Here is a 16902-nt window from a genome sequence, read left to right as displayed (position 1 = left end):
ATAACATCAGCTTGATTTGATTAACAAATGTTTATTGCATGAATCAAGGCACAGTGTGACTGGGCCACATGAATGTACAGAAGTGTTTATTTCTGGATGAGGGGGTAGCTTGTGTAGACAGTGGTCCAGTAATAAACATAGCGCAGCCTTAGCTTTTGCTTCACACTGTTTTTGTTCGTATTGTGGTTGATCTCTAGGAACTCATGGCCTGAGGTGGTAAACTGGGGCCAGGTCACAGGCACCTTTGATCCACCGCTGTTAGGGTTGCTGTGAGGGAGAAAGAGTTTAAAACCAGAGTTTTACAATTAGTAACCTGTAATTTCTTTGTAAACGTAGCTAAATCACAGCACTATTTTTAAGTCCTCCTGTAGTCAATCAATTTTGTCAGTTAAAACTCATCTTTGAGAGCATTATAAAAACATATGTCAAGATGTTTCCTGTGATGGTAATTTCTTCATGCTTTAAAGGGACATTCCACTTTTTTGGAAAATATGCTCGTTTTCCAGCTCCCCTAGAGTTAAATATTTGATTCTTACCGTTTTGGAATCCATTCAGCTGATCTCCGGGCTAGCACTTTTAGCATAGCTTAGCACAATCCATTGAATCTGATTAGACCATTAGCATCACGCTAAAAAAATTACAAAAGAGTTTCTATATTTTTCCTTTTTAAAACTTGCCTCTTCTGTAGTTACATCGTGTACTAAGACCGACGGAAAATTAAAAGTTGTGATTTTCTAGGCAGATACGGCTAGGAACTATACTCTCAAACTGTCGTAATAATCAAGGACTTTACTGCTGTAACATGGCTGCAGGAGGTGTAGTGATATAACGCACTGCCCAAAAATAGTCCCCTTGGTTACTTTTAATAGCAGGGGACTATTTCCGATGTAACTACAGAAGAGTTAAGTTTTAAATAGGAAAAATATCAAAACTCTTTGGTTATTTTTAGCCCGATGCTAATGGTCTAATCAGATTCAATGGATTATGCTAAGCTATGCTAAAAGTGGTATCGCCAGACCTGGAGATCAGCTGAATGGATTCCAAAACGGTAAAACTCAAATGTTTAACTCTAGGGGAGCTGGAAAATGAGACTATTTTTGAAAAGTGGAGTGTCCCTTTAAAGGATATTAAAACACCACATAGACATAAAACAAACAAAACTAGATTTTCATCTTCACTTTTTAAAACCTGTGTCATTGTTTTTACACTTTCTGAACGAAACTCTTGTAAAAATTGGGGCCTTATAGTGCACACAAACTTATTCGATATTGAGATGACAAAACTTCTTCCAAAGTTACAGTAATTACATAGAAGCATTACCCAGTTTTGGCAAAGTTGGTCCAGTAGGAAATCATGTAATCAGAGACATCACGATGGCGGGGAAAGTAGCCCAGAGGAGTGGCGAAGGGTTTTCCAAATACATACTGTAGATCATCGGCATGATCGGCACCCATCCAGATGGGAAATACAGGCATGCGAGAAGGTTCACTGAACAGGTATGAGTAGGTTCGTCCAGTGCTGAGGAAAAACAGACAGCGTTCATTTCCAATGACGGCCAATAACTAAACAAAACCCAATAAAGGACAAAAATGACACATCTGCTGCCCTCTATGATTCAGATGTATGAAGCCCCTGATTTTTATGATCTTTATTTTTATTTTATATTTAGAGACAAGCAATGAGGAAGATGGGCTCCACTTACTCAGAGGTATTAGCGTGCAGGTACAGGGCAGCTTGGGTCGGCACCAGGAAGATGTAATCCGTCTCCAAATCCACAACAGTTTTCTTAATGTCTTTATCGCTAGGGTCGTTACCCCAGTTGATGGTATACTCTTTATACGCAGCAGCACCGGCGTCTGGGCCTCTGGCTCTGGTCAGGGAATTGGCGAGCTTCTTGACATCACCTCTGTTATGAACAAATACAGCACATCGTGTTTTTATTCATTAAAGACCTAATGAATGGCTGAACAGGCATTTATCTTGTTTTGAGAAATTGGGGTTGTAAAATATCCAATAACCAATGACTTGGTTTAAACTTTTAAACTATTAGCTATTGCATATGTAACACTTACATAGGAGTGGACACCAGCGCATTGTTTATAGAGGGGATGTCTAAGGTGGCAAAGATGTGGCCATCCATGTCGTTTGCCCCAGCGATGTAGTCGATGTCGGCAGCGTTGTGGAAAAGTTGATCAGGCTCATCAGGCAAGAAGTCACCATCAATGACAGGAGACAGAAAAAGATTGTGGACAACAGGCTCTGGAAAAATGGTCAGATTTGTTCAATTTAATTATATTTAAATATTTATGGATTTAAATAGCATGCAAAGCAAAAGTTCACCCAAAATGATGATATGATTAGCTTTCTTTGAACAAAAACTGATAATGTTACATATGAATAAGCCATAATTTTATTAAAGTTAATGAGGTGCCACCCTATTTTAATTTGGCACTAATATTGTGTGTTTTGGTTTTCATTTCACTAAATTAGCTCAAAATAATAATAATTCTCTCTCACACACCAATTATTTCACTTAAACCGACATATTAACTCACTGGAGTCATTTAGATTTCTTTAATAATGGCTTTGATTTTCTGAACATGCCCATACTGACCCACATTTAAGAAATAAAAGGACTGCATTTTATATAAAAGTATTTTTTTGTCATGCATCTGCACAGTCAGAAAAATGGAAAAAAGCCCCTAGTGGTACCCTTTTAAAAAGTGAACTTTTGCACCTAAAGGGTTTATATTAGTACCTCATTGTGCTAAAAAGTGCATATGAATACATATGTATAAATGGTACATATTAGGACCTTTTTAAATGGTACCACCCCAGTGACAGCTAGAGACCATTTTTTCTGACAGTGTGACATTTTTGGGTGAACTATTCCTTTAAACAACAAGTTAAAAAAAGGAATGAAATAATAATTAAAGGCAAGGTAGCTTTAAAGGGATAGTTCACAAAAAAATTATAATTTACTCGCTCTCATGTTGTTACAAACCTGTATAAATGTCTTTGTTGATGGCCACAAACAAAGATATTTTGAGGAACGTTTGTAATGAAACCGATCATGAGCCCTATTGACTTCCTTAGTTGGAAAAAATACTATGAAAGTGAATGGGTCTCATGATCGGTTTGGTTTTAAACATTCCTCAAAATATCTTCCTTTGTGTTCATCAGAACAAAGAAATTTATACAGGTTTGTAACAACATGAGAGTGAGTAAATAATGACATTTTCATTTTTGGGTGAATTATCCCTTTAATGTAAAATGTTTTGTGTGAGAATGGTTTACCAGTAGGAGATGAGCCCAGGATCACATTCCCAGCAACACTTAAAAGCTCTGGATCTGTCATCTTTAGACAGGACACCATCCCACCATCAGTAGGACATCCAACCTTCTCTGCAACCTAAAGATGCACAAAATATTACCAAAAAAATATACTACATACAAATAAAAAACATACATGCTACCATATTTTCCAGACTATAAGTCGCTCTTTTTTATAGTTTGGCGGGTCCTGGAACTTCTAGTCAGGTGCGAATAATATGTCAAAATTAATTCATATGAACCAAGAGAAACCATTACTGACTAGCTACTGACAGCTGCGATAGTCCATTATTTAATTCAATGAATTCAGTGATGTGGAATGACTTCTTGGTGAACTTGATTTGGCTTGTCATAACTTGCCTTTCCAGATTAAATGTCTGTTCTTGGGCTTGAATTTTGGGAAATAATTTTCTAAATAAACACGACTTATAGTTTAGTGTGACTTATATATTATTTTTCCTCTTCAAAACGCATTTTTGACTGATGCAATTTATTCTCCGGAGCGACTTGTAGTCCGAAAAATACGGGATTATTCGATTTTTTAGGAGTCAAACTTTATAAATGAGAAAAAATACTTTTAAAACATTTTGAATATCTTTATCCATTTCTTATTTTGTTAAAGGATAATAAATAAATAATGGTGTTCATCTATAGCACTTTGTTTACTTTTTAATAAACCCAACCAACCAACTAATCTAAGTGTAAACTGAGGACTGGAATTGAACCAAGTTGATATCTCTATTTATAAATTATTAACTAACTATAATCAAAATGGACAGAAATAGCCATTCTGTGTGAAACATACCAGGTGACTTTACTAAGTAAACGGCTGGAATCAAAGTAAACAAACCACAGTTGGCAAGCACTACTAAGGCTTTTTTATACAAACTTCTTGCATGTGCCCTTGCTTGAGTAAAGTTGGACATTGACCTAAGCTACATGAACTACAGTATATGAATTCATAAACGACATGACTTGAAAATATAAAAATAAAGCTCACCTGCACAGTAAATTCTCGTGGATTTCTGTTTACGGCCCAGGGGCAGAGGGCAACACCACTCTGTGAGATGGCTCTGCGGATCAAGCCTTTGTTATGGGGAGAAATAATCTGACACACAGGAAATAATAAATATATGAATAAAAATTAACTTTCTTTTTTTGAAATTTTAGAAGAAAATGAGCGACTGTAGCACCTGGAAGTTCACGCTGGCCGCCCCTGCTGACTCGCCAAAAATAGTAATGTTGTTTGGATCACCACCAAAAGCCTTGATGTTTCTGTGTACCCAAGCAATGCCTGCCTGCTGATCCCACAGGCCATAGTTTCCTATCAAACAGACATGATCAGGTCATCATATCTATCTATCTATCTATCTATCTATCTATCTATCTATCTATCTATCTATCTATCTATCTATCTATCGTATGGGCCTCCAACGTTGTTCCTCACCTGTCATGCTATTTTAATTTCTAACCTTTTCTTTATCCTATAGTGTTATAATATTATATTCATTAAGTTTACATTAAAGGGGACATACCATGAAAATTTTACTTTCCATGATTTAAGGGGCACTTAAACATTTGATTTTTACCGTTTTGGAATCCATTCAGCCGATCTCCGGGTCTGGCGGTACCACTTTTAGCATAGCTTAGCATAATCCATTGAATCTGATTAGACCATTAGCATCGTGCTCATCAATGACCAAAGGGTTCGATATTTTTCCTATTTAAAACGTGACTCTTCTGTAGTTATTATATCGGCCTAGAAAATCGCAACTTTTAATTTTCTGTCGGTCTTTGGACACGATGTAACTACACAAGAGTCAAGTTTTAAATAGGAAAAATATCGAAACTCTTTGGTCATTTTTGAGATCAATGCTAATGGTATAATCAGATTCAATGGATTATGCTATGCTAAAAGTGGTACCGCCAGACCCGGAGATTGGCTGAATGAATTCCAAAACAGTAAAAATCAAATGTTTAACTCTAGGAGAGCTGGAAAATGAGCCTATTTTCAAAAAAAATGTAGTGTCCCTTTAAGTGCTATTATTAGGCCTCACTGCTTCTATCAACCTTGAAAATGTGAATAAGATCAACCTATTTCGTTTTGGTAAACCATTCTCCACAAGCATGTTAAAAAATAGGTAATTGAAATTTGGCTCCCTCTGTGATGTCAGAAGGGGATAACACCGCCCCTTAATCTTCCCTATCCAACCACGCCTCTGCCATTTAGTACAGAGATCAGCTCATTTGCATGTTAAAGGACACACCCAAAGCGGCACATTTTTGCACACACCTACAAAGTGACAATTTTAACTTGCTATAATAAATTATCTGTGAGATATTTTGAGCTAAAACTTCACATACTGTACATACTCTGAGGACACCAAAGATTTACTTGGTCATCTTAAAAAAGTCTTGTGAAATGTCCCCTTTCATTAAATATACATCTTTTGGATTTTTACCAGGAAGTTCATCATCTCCACTGCTGAGAAATCCCAAGGTGCCAAGACGGTAGTTCAATGTCACCACAATGACCTTTCCCCTGTCTGCAATCTCCCGTCCGTCGTACAAGTAGTTATCAAGGAAATTTGCACCCTGAGAACCACCCTTCAGAAATCCACCACCATAGATGAAAATCATAACAGGCAAACCAGTAGACACTACCAAAATAAAAAAAAATACAAACATTATGACCATATAATGCAAACAAATCTCACATTATAACTATATAATACAAACAAATCTTATGTCTTCCTGCTTAAGGTTGACCTATGTAAAATGGGGTAGCTGACTGCCCTCTCTCCTCTATGTTTGTTTGGTTTATGAATGATAGTAAGTTTAAAGTACCAGATGTGCCCTGAGGAACGAAGATATTCAGGTAAAGACAATCCTCAGAGCCCACAACGTCATTCTGAAGAAGATTCACCTGCATACACCGTTTGCTGTATTCAGTGGCCTTCAGAACACCTGTGCAGGTAGAGACAGCACCCTGTTTATAGTGATTCACCTTTATGCGTGATGCACCATAGTGAAGCTGAATCTGTGTCAGTGTGGTTGCACGACAGATGGGTATACACACCGGTCCAGCCTGGGTGAGGAACCGGCTTCTGAAATCTTCCTGGTTGTGCGGCGAATGGGATTCCTTTGAACACATCCACGTAGCGTAAGACTCCAACAACCTTGTTCTTTCCCTCTACCATGCCTCCCTCGGTGTGCACAACACCCAGCTGTAAAATGATCACATTTACATTGGAAATTACTTTTCAGCACACTGGAATTAATAAAATTGGTGAGTTGAATAAATTGTTGGCAATAAACACTAACAGAGAATTTGGTTATAAACACATACATTGGGAACAGTGGCGGCTCGGGACTGCTCATCCGAGGGGCGCAAATTCAAAATATGTGTTTGTTGTGTCATGTGAACCATGTGCATTACGTGTTTTGTCAAAATAAGAGCCTGCTGCACACGCCTCAAAACCATTTAGCATAAAAGAGACGCTCACGTTCACAAAATACGCGCAAGACACTCAGTTAACAGTAAACTCTGATTACGAATGAGATTATGCGAGTATCTGGCAAACGCGAGCAACTCTTTTATCATAAACCCTTAAGAAGCGTCTGCAGCAGGCACTTATTTTGACAAGACACGTGATGCCCTTGACGCGCCGAACACATATTTTGAAATTATGAACTTTGCATTGAGCACCCTTGAAAAATTAAGTCACCGGCCGCCACTGATTGGAAAATATTATGGAAAATATAAATATTTAGAATAAATTTTTTCAATTGTTAAAATTCTATATAAAACTTTTTTTTATTTAATATTATATTTTAATAATATATTTAGAGGAAATATACAAAGTTAAAGTGAATAATAATTAATTCTTTAAATTTGGTGTTAAAGTTGCTTATTGCTGAACATATTACATAAAACAATTAAATTTTGTTTCACACAAACTAATTATTATTACACATAAATTATTTACTACTTATAAAAACTCCGAAATAATACACAAACAACTGCGATCTGTATATTAGGAACTGCATTATTATAATTGTCATTGTTGCACAGATTTGCATTCATGTTTTTATTTAATTTACTGCAAAACTGCATTAAATAAAGTAAATAAACATTGGTTTAACTTATCAAAGAAATAAAAACAGTTTTAAAAGAAAGATACACTGCATGTCGTGTTGTCTCAAAGTTAAAGGAAAAATATAACCTTGATGTCTTTAATACTAAGATCATGTCAAACATTGAAATCACATTTAATACTCCTAATGTCACAATTAAATTTAGATGTTAGCCTGGATTTCAGAAACAGGGTCACATTTTACTAAATTAATTAATTATCTTATTGCAATTTAAAAAAATGAATACATTTGTATTCTGACTTACAGAGGCAGCCTTTGCTGTACTCAGACAGATGGCAACAGTGAGCAATATTCCCAGCATCCTCATCATCAATTGGTGGACACAGGTGTGAAAGTCAGGTGAAATGCTTGAGCTTTTATAAAGAGCCCAAAATCATATCTCTCTTTCAAGTTGTGCCAACGTTTATTCTTAACCCTAAAGTACACAGACCAAGTAGATGCCCAACATGTGTGTAGCTGTGGTAAACTCTCATGGACAGACTGTCTGCTGTTCAGTCGCTACACAATGACACAAACATTTATTTATTTTCCCAATATTTATAAATGTTAATTTAATTTTACCTTCTTGCAAAGAACTTTGAAATGTGTGAGGTGCATATGTTTTTTATGCCTAATGTGTATGTCATTTTTAATTAATATAACATACAATTATCTATACCACACAAAAGTACAATCAGCTTTATTTTAAAGGATAATAATATTATAATTGCTTGGTCATATAGTTTGACAAACCCTAAAGAGTTGAAGTGCTTTAATGTACAAAACAAACAGCTGTTACAGGGGCTTATAAACACAGTTTGTTCTACAGTTAAAATTTCTCACGGGTTATGTAATGTTATGCTTTGAGTCTGTATCAGGGCAATTTTGGGTTAATATTGCTCACACCCCTTTATGTGTGATGCCTATTTGTATATATATATATATATATACATTTTTATATATATACACATATATTTTATATATATACACATACATATATACATATACATATATATATACATATACATACATACATACATATACATACATACATATACATACACATACATATACATACATATATGTATATGTATATGTATATGTATATATATATATATATATATATATATATATATATATATATATATATATATATACATTTTTATATATATACACATATATTTTATATATATACACATACATATATACACATACATATATACATATACATATATACATATACATACATACGTATACATACATACATACATATACATACATATATGTATATGTACATATATATAAATAATATATATATATATATATATATATATATATATATATATATATATACATACTAGGGCTGTCAAAAGATTAATCGTGATTAATCACATCTAAAATAAAAGTTTGTGTTTACATAACATATGTGTGTGTAGTGTGTATAATTAATATTTATATATAAAAACACACACAGTCATGTATATATTTAAGAAAAATTGGTTATATTTATATATAAAATATTTATATTTCTATATAATATAAATTATATAAATGTTTATACAGTATATAAATGCAAATATTTCTTAAATATACACATGAATGTGTGTGTATTTATATATACATAATAATTATACACATTACACACACATATGTTATGTAAACACAAACTTTTATTTTAGATGTGATTAATCACGATTAATCTTTTGACAGCCCTAATACATACATATATATATACATATACATACATATATGTATATGTATATATATATAAATAATATATATATATATATATATATATATATATATGTATTATTATATTCTTAATAATTGAAGAATTATTTGGTCAGTCACTTTATTCAACACAATGATTTATTATCTAATAGGTAAAAAACATTTTAAATACTACACTGCCATAAAAAGGTACAGAATCCCTTATAAAAGGTCTGAATATGTTCTATTTAGGTACAAAAGTGTACTTTTTATAAGGTTAACGCCCCGGTGACCTTTGTACCTTTCTAACAGTGTAAAACCATTTCACAATTTTTTTTACATTTTTTTACATATGTGCATGCATTAGGTTAATGCATGCACATATCCAAGTGCATGCATTAACCTAAAATGAAATTACAGGTAATCTGCAATTTCCGTTTCCATTTCATTGTCACTCTCATAGGATGGCTTGTAATCTTCATCATCATCTTCATCGTCATCATCTTCGTCCTCTCCACTGTCTACCGTTCCGGCTCGATTTCTTTTAGTTTTCGGAGTGGATGAAGCTGCAACAGTATAAAGCCACACAAGTTAACCTCAGCTTTGGTAATGCATTTCTGCACAAGCGGTGCATTGTTCTTATCTTGTACCTGGCCGGTTGGCTTGGACATGTTTTTGGATCATATCGGAGATGATATTCCTGAGCTCATCAGCTGTGTTGGGCAAACACCACCCATCTCTCTCATCACACACCTCCTCTTTCCCATCATTCTTATGGATGATCTCCTTGATTCTATGAACAAAGTAAATAAAAAAGGGCTTAGGTTTTGCAATGCTCCCTGGCTGGGGAAACGAGGGGTGTTATGAATGGATTTTATGGATGATATATATTGGAGAGACTAATAATACATCATGATAAAAATGTAAAGTTTAAAATGCACTTTAGAGGGGACATATCATGAAAATCTGACTTTTTCCATGTTTAATGGGTCTCCAGTGCTTCTATCAACCTAGAAAATGTGAAAAGATCAACCCCATAACTTAGTTTTGATAAACCATTCCCTACAAGCATGTGAAAAAATAGGTAGTTGAAAATTGGCTCCCTTTGTGATGTCAGAAGGGGATCTTATTATAATAATACTGGCCCTTAATCTGCACTATCTAACCATGGCGCTGCCATTAAGTAAGATTTTGAGATCAGCTCATTTGCATTTAAAAGGACACACCAAAAATTGCTTACAGCTACAAAGTGATCATTTTAACATGCTATAATAAATTATCTATATTTTATTTTGAGCTAGAAATTCACATTTATACTCTGGCAACACCAATGATTTATTTTACATCTTAAAAAGTCTTGGATCTTACTTGTCTACATCCAGATCACAAAGCTGGTAAAACATCTGGCGGTATGGAGGAAGCATACCTTCCCGGAATATGTAGACGGATTCCTTGAGATTATAAGAGCACAGTAAGAGAAAGATGTGTTAAGGCAGGGTTTTCCAAACTGGATTTCATAAGTTGATAAATAAAATAATCAGTTACAATTAAATCATAAAATGTAAATAGATAATTTAAATAAAACAATAACAAAAATATAAATTTTATTAATTTGATCTGCATGTTATGTGACCATTACCATCACTTTAAGAAAACAGAACTCATGCAAACTAGAGAGATAAGTTTTATGCACCTATAAATGAAAATTACGAGATGAAAGTCCAACAACAGGTAATATCTTTGTAAAATACTACAGATAAACCTTTTAAAACTGATAAACCTTTTAAAACGGTTAAAAAAAAATGTGTTTTGAAAGCAAATGTGCTATTAAAGTCCAAAAATGATAAGTGGATCCTGATGTGAGGCAAGAAAATCCACACCCAGGCACTTACATAGAAAGGTAAAAAGTATAACTTTAAAGGGATATTTCATCCTAAAATGAAAATAATATCATTAATGACTGCCCCTCATGTCTTTCCTAACTCGTAAGACCGCCGTTCATCTTCAGAACACAGTTTAAGATGTTTTATATTTAGTCCGAGAGCTTGCTGACCCTTCATTGAAAATCTAAGTACGGTATACTGTCCATGTCCAGAAAGGTAATAAAAACATCATCAAAGTAGTCCATGTGACATCAGTGGGTCAGTTTAAATGTGTTGAAGCATCAAAAATACATTTTGGTCCAAAAATATTTTTTTTTAGACTTAATTCAGCATTGTCTTTTCTTCCATGGCTGTTGTGTAGCGCATGCGCGAGACTAAAGTCACGTGACTGCAGTGACGTGGATGACGTACAACGCGACTGACATGTTATCTGGTGCGCCCCAGCTGTTTTGGAGTGCCCAGGGTTCGTTTACAGTCTGAGGGAGACGCATGGTGTAAGTTTGAAAAAAAAAACTGCAAACATGTCTGAGGATAACACGTCATCCACGTCACTGCAGTCACGTGACTTTAGTCTTGCGCATGCGCTTCACAACAGACGTATGTTCACCCTAGGTTCAGCTGACAAAAAAAGTTTAAAACCCGTGTTAAGAAGCTTATCAGATCATGAGGAAATGAAACAATACAAATTACCATGAGCAGATATTTAGAAGTGGCAGGTTTGGGTCCCGTTGATGAAGGGCTTTCCATTGTGATGTCACTCACACTAGCAGGTTGGGGAACTGAAAAATGAAAAAAAATGCTATTAATTACGGCTCAATGGGACAGTTGTAGCCTAATGGTTAAAGAATCGGGCTTGTAACAAAAGAGTGTGAGTATGACCTGTCCCCCTTTGCTCCCCGGGCGCAATGCACTTATTTTATATATTTCAAATGTTTCTGTTTTTTCAATACTTTCATCCCAAGGCATAAATCAACATACTGGTCAACAGTGGATGATCATGAATAAAAACCAGTATGTTGGAGCAGAACATCATCTGCTGTGCCACTGTACCTGCTCTGTTGAGTGTGGTTGGACGACTGTAATGATAAGCACTTCTCTTGGATTTCACTGGCATATCATTGACGGTATATCCTAGAGCAAGACACATCGACAGAAACGATAAGAAATCACAGGAACCATGCAAGTATCATCTGTTTTGCTCTTCAGTGCAATATGTTATGTAAAGTTATTTAGAGCTTGATGTGCATGTTTAGATTTAGCATTAGTTAAATTTGAGGTTGTCTAAATATAAACAGTTTTATAGTAGTTAAGGTTCAAGTGCTTGAGTTGATCTATTACCATGCTTCATCCCATAGCGGATCCTGAAGTCTAGAACCTGGTAGATCTTTGCTTCGGGGATCTTCCGGGGATCGTATCCATACCTGACCCACAAACTCCTCCATGGCCCTGTCAACTACACATAAATTCAAATGTTAAAAAAAAGAAAAAAAACACACATTTACATTAAATTTATGCATTTGGAGTATGCTTTTATCTAATCTTATATATATATTTGGTAACACTTTACTTAAAGGGGTGTGCATAAGATTGGAAACCTTAATAATCATGACATGACACGTGTCATGAACTTGAAGGAGATTTTATGCACGTTCATGATGTCATTTTTAATACAAAGATGGCAATGTTTGAGATGTCTTTGTTATGACAACTTGACATAATAACTTAAATCTGTCATAAACATGACATACAATTAATAACACTTAAAGGAACACGCCCACAATTTGGAAATGTAGCTAATTCACAGTACCCCCCAGAGTTAGATAAGTCCATACATACCTTTCTCATCTCCGTGCGTGCTGTAACTCTGTCTGACGCAGCCCCCGCTAGCTTAGCTTAGCACAAAGACTGGAAGTGAATGGCTCCAGCTAGCATACTGCTCCCAATAAGTGACAAAATAACGCGATCATTTTCCTATTTATGTGTTGTGATTTGTATAGTCACAACGTGTACAAATAACAAGGTCATATGAGACATATGAGGAGAAGAGAGTTCGGTCAGAGTTGTCCAAATCACTTCGCCCAGTAGCAGTGCTTCATCTTCTGAGAATATAGTTCCCAGTTTGTATACTGTTAAAAGATGGGTGTCTCTCATATGACCTTGTTATTTGTACATGTTGTGACTATACAAATCACAACATATAAATATGAAAATGTTCACATCATTTTGTCACTTATTGGGAGCAGTATGCTAGCTGGAGCCATTCACTTCCAGTCTTTGTGCTAAGCTAAGCTAGCAGGGGCTGCGCCAGACAGAGTTACAGCACGCACAGAGATGAGAAAGGTATGTATGGACTTATCTAACTCTGGGGGATACGGTGAATAAGCTAAATTCCTAAATTAAATGCGTGCGTGTTCCTTTAATGACATTTTATCGTCAAATTATATTTGTACCACTGTAGTTGAGGTCAAGAAAAATATTCATGACGCTGTTATAAAACTATTTGACAGAGTATTAACACTTAAAGGGATACTTCACCGATTTAGCATTCAGCTTTGTATCTGTAGAAACCCGGCAGTATTACTGAATGACCATGTTTCCCTCCCTCATTTCCCCCTGAGAGGAGAGATATCTGCATTTTGGTTCTGCAAAAAAGTCCTCCAATGATGTAATATGACGATTTTTGCATCATCGGAGGACTTTTTTGCAGAACCAAAATGCAGATATCTCTCCTCTCAGGGGGAAATGAGGGAGGGAAACATGGTCATTCAGTAATACTGCCGGGTTTCTACAGATACAAAGCTGAATGCTAAATCGGTGAAGTATCCCTTTAATGACATTTGAAGTGGTCAGTTATGTTGTCTTGGTAATGTCAAGTTGTCATGACAAGTTATGATTTATTGGTAAATGTCAAGTTGTCATAAAGACATTTCAAACAATGTCATCTTTGCATTAAAAATGACATAATTAAATGTGCATAAACTCTCCTTCATGTCTTATGAACACCCCTTCAAGTAAAGTGCTACCATATATTTTTAGTCAAAATACATTTAAGTTAAACTTCTGCACAAAAAAAAAACAAAAAATGTAAATACATTTTTTTATTAATTTTAAAATTAATTATATTAATTACATTTTATTAATTTAAAATTATTTAAATTGTATATAACCTGCTCACCATGTAGTAGGCCACATAAGGGAGGAGGTGCTTCATTTTTTCAGGGTGAAAACTGACGTTGGCCTTGATGCCGTTTCGGGACCATATGGGTCTTCTCTCGAAAAGCTGTGAGGACAGTCAAAATAATCAGTATTTTTAAAAGAAAGCGCTTTCAAGCACAGGTGGAGTTAGGATAAGATAAGGGTTATAAGGACATGCATTTTCCATGATGCAAAATTACATAAGAAAATTGACCAAACAGTAGCTCAAATTGACTTAAATAGCATTTTTACACTATTTGTACTTCTCAAATGACTCTTTGCTACACATTACCCCCTGATCACAATGATGGTGGTTTGTTGAAATTGAAATTCAATTGTGCTGTCAATTATTTATCTTTCTCTCTGCAATGGCAGTGCCCTGGTTGGAAAGTGCAGATTAAGGGGCTGAATTATTATAATAAGATCCCCTTATGACATCATATGGGGAGACACATTTTCAGAATGTTTTACCAAAACTAAGTTACTGGGTTGTTCTTTCACATTTTTTAGGTTGATAGAAGCACTGGGGACCCAATTATAGCACTTAAACATAGAAAAAGTCAGGTTTTCATGCTATGGCCCCTTTAAAAGATTAACTTTATAGATAGCTCATAGCTCAGTTAAGCCCAAGAAAACATGTTTTCTAACCTCTTTTAATTGTTGCTCTGCTTTTACGTCATAAGGATGGACACCGATCTTCTTCCAGCTTTTTACAGCAGCTTCTAAAGGCTCTGATGGTACGGTCTTGTCATCAAAGTTGACAAAAATGGCATTGTTCGGCCGACGAGTCCTATTTGGGGCAATAAGCTGATCCTTTAAGAGAGAAGCCTGCATTGCAGTTTCCCTGCTGAATTTTGGGAAGTGATACAAAGTATGTAACAAACAAATGAAGGTGCACATACAGCTTCTCTTGATTTTGCAGTAAATATCAGAATATTTACCAACGGATTAAATTGCATTCCCAGACCAGTTAATTTATGCGCTCCTCTCCAGCTTACCTGTGAAGAACATCCGGACGATAGTAATAATCCACAGGAGTGTCCAGACGGGAGAAAATAGGAGGAGGTATGAAAAGAGGCACTGGATTATCGTAGAATTCTTTCTTTTCAGGTTTACGCAAAATTATCTTGTCATACAAAGAGACCTGATTGCCATCTGGATCATTGTGAGTAGCAAGGTACTGAAAATCAGCCATTCCTGAAATATCAAATATTGACAAGTGTTGGAGATATACTTCACCCCAAAAAATATAAATTCTGTCATCATTTATTCACCATCAATTTGTTACAAACCTTAACCTATACAAATTTTTTAGATGTCAAAGATATTTTGAGTGTTCTAACCAAATGTTTGTAACTCTTAATTCTCCATCTGTCTTAGTACACGATGTAACTACAGAAGAGTCAAGTTTTAAATAGGAAAAATATTGAAACTCTTTGGTTATTTTTTAGGCGCGATGCTAATGGTCTAATCAGATTCAATGGATTGTGCTAAGCTATGCTAAAAGTGCTAACGCCAGACCCGGAGATCAGCTGAATGGATTTCAAAACGGTAAAAATCAAATGTTTAAATCTAGGGGAGCTGGAAAATGAGCATACTTTCAAAAAAAGTGGAATGTCCCTTTAATATAACTAATGTAACTAAGGTTAAGTCCTAGATAAATCTAACAGTGTGTGAAATAGATACTAGGTGAATGTAGGCTTTTTAACCTTGAAATTTATACGTGGTTCCTATAAGTCCCACTATCTCCATGCTGATTTGGGTCTCCCCACTTCCTTTGTTGGTTCTGCGGCGAACTCTGAGGAGAAGATTGGTGGAGGAGTATCGATTTCCATTCACAGGATGACAGAAGGGGTCTTTTGGCCGAAAGCGAAGTTCAAGTCTTTTGGAAGAATCTCCATATGTCTGTTCAAAATAAGAAACACGGCAGGTTAAAATCCACTCGATCAGGGGTCTCCCTTTAAGGACAATCTATTGCATTTGAGTAAAGCAATGACATTCAGGCATCCTTAAGTGTAACTTAAGCCTCCAAATGCTTTTTATGGCAACTGTATTTCCTCTACAGAAACCTTTTGATCATCAGCTGTCAATTGCTGACATAAACTTGATACTCTCTGTCTATACTTTAAATCTACCTAACAGTTCATTCTGCTGAAAAACAATACAAACTCTAATCATTTCAATGATAAACACCATAAATACACATTGGTTTTTAATGTTTTCCTACTGGTTCCCATGAACTACCAGATAACATCCCACCAATATTGCAAAACATTATAATAGAATTCCCATTACAACCATTAAATTCATAAGAGGTATGTGATCACCTTGGACACCCCCTCATCCCGTCCAATGCTTTCCAACATTTTGTCCACATTGTTGACAATTCCTGGATATTCAACGCACACTAGATTAACGTCAGGCAGGGCAAGTGTTGCAGTATTTCCTGTCACAACTGCTGAATCTTTACTTTCCTCTCTAGTTTCACAAGTGCTCGTGTTTGATGAAGCTTGACTGTTTGCAGTCATCGTATCCATGTTTTCCGTGTTTATGTTAATCGCTTATGCATATGGAAAAAAAATCATCTTTACCACATATTTTATAACGCGCAGAGACGTGTCCGACAAAGAAACTCGTCCGGGTG

General features: G+C 35.4%; 2 protein-coding genes across 2 annotated transcripts; both read right to left on the bottom strand.

Annotated features, from left to right (window-relative positions):
- Nucleotides 1–11: 11 nt before the first annotated feature.
- On the bottom strand, nt 12–7874 carry LOC135721629 (bile salt-activated lipase-like). Its single transcript, XM_065244013.1, has 11 exons — nt 7736–7874; nt 6413–6560; nt 6181–6300; nt 5796–5993; nt 4527–4657; nt 4334–4441; nt 3298–3412; nt 2073–2259; nt 1703–1906; nt 1321–1518; nt 12–267 (listed from the first exon to the last, which is right to left on the bottom strand). Exons 1-11 carry the CDS (start codon nt 7799–7801, stop codon nt 87–89), a joined length of 1656 nt encoding a protein of 551 aa, XP_065100085.1. The 5' UTR covers nt 7802–7874; the 3' UTR covers nt 12–86.
- Nucleotides 7875–9305: 1431 nt separating this feature from the next.
- On the bottom strand, nt 9306–16889 carry gtf3c5 (general transcription factor IIIC, polypeptide 5). The gene is made up of 11 exons (XM_065244012.2): nt 16586–16889; nt 15968–16163; nt 15257–15455; nt 14907–15105; nt 14239–14343; nt 12402–12516; nt 12114–12194; nt 11754–11842; nt 10549–10631; nt 9831–9973; nt 9306–9746 (listed from the first exon to the last, which is right to left on the bottom strand). The coding sequence occupies exons 1-11, from the start codon at nt 16793–16795 to the stop codon at nt 9595–9597; spliced, it is 1572 nt and encodes a 523-aa protein (XP_065100084.1). The 5' UTR covers nt 16796–16889; the 3' UTR covers nt 9306–9594.
- Nucleotides 16890–16902: the final 13 nt, after the last annotated feature.

The sequence above is a fragment of the Paramisgurnus dabryanus genome, chromosome 18 (genome assembly GCF_030506205.2).
Source record: "Paramisgurnus dabryanus chromosome 18, PD_genome_1.1, whole genome shotgun sequence".
Taxonomy (NCBI): Eukaryota; Metazoa; Chordata; class Actinopteri; order Cypriniformes; family Cobitidae; genus Paramisgurnus; species Paramisgurnus dabryanus.
The sequence above is the reverse complement of the archived record's forward strand: the minus strand, read 5'-3'. Positions and strand labels throughout refer to the sequence as shown.

What these genes read in the sequence shown, in the direction of transcription:
- LOC135721629 (XM_065244013.1), bottom strand. Translation starts at nt 7,801, where the DNA reads ATGATGAGGATGCTGGGAATATTGCTCACTGTTGCCATCTGTCTGAGT. An exon ending in TCCTCACCCAGGCTGGACCG is followed by an intron (nt 6,301 to 6,412) that starts GTGTGTATACCC and finishes CTACCTGCACAG; the next exon opens with GTGTTCTGAAGGCCACTGAA. An exon ending in CGTTCCTCAGGGCACATCTG is followed by an intron (nt 5,994 to 6,180) that starts GTACTTTAAACT and finishes TTATTTTGGTAG; the next exon opens with TGTCTACTGGTTTGCCTGTT.
- gtf3c5 (XM_065244012.2), bottom strand. Translation starts at nt 16,795, where the DNA reads ATGGATACGATGACTGCAAACAGTCAAGCTTCATCAAACACGAGCACT. An exon ending in CGTCCGGATGTTCTTCACAG is followed by an intron (nt 15,106 to 15,256) that starts GTAAGCTGGAGA and finishes CCCAAAATTCAG; the next exon opens with CAGGGAAACTGCAATGCAGG. An exon ending in CTTATGTGGCCTACTACATG is followed by an intron (nt 12,517 to 14,238) that starts GTGAGCAGGTTA and finishes ATTTATGTGTAG; the next exon opens with TTGACAGGGCCATGGAGGAG.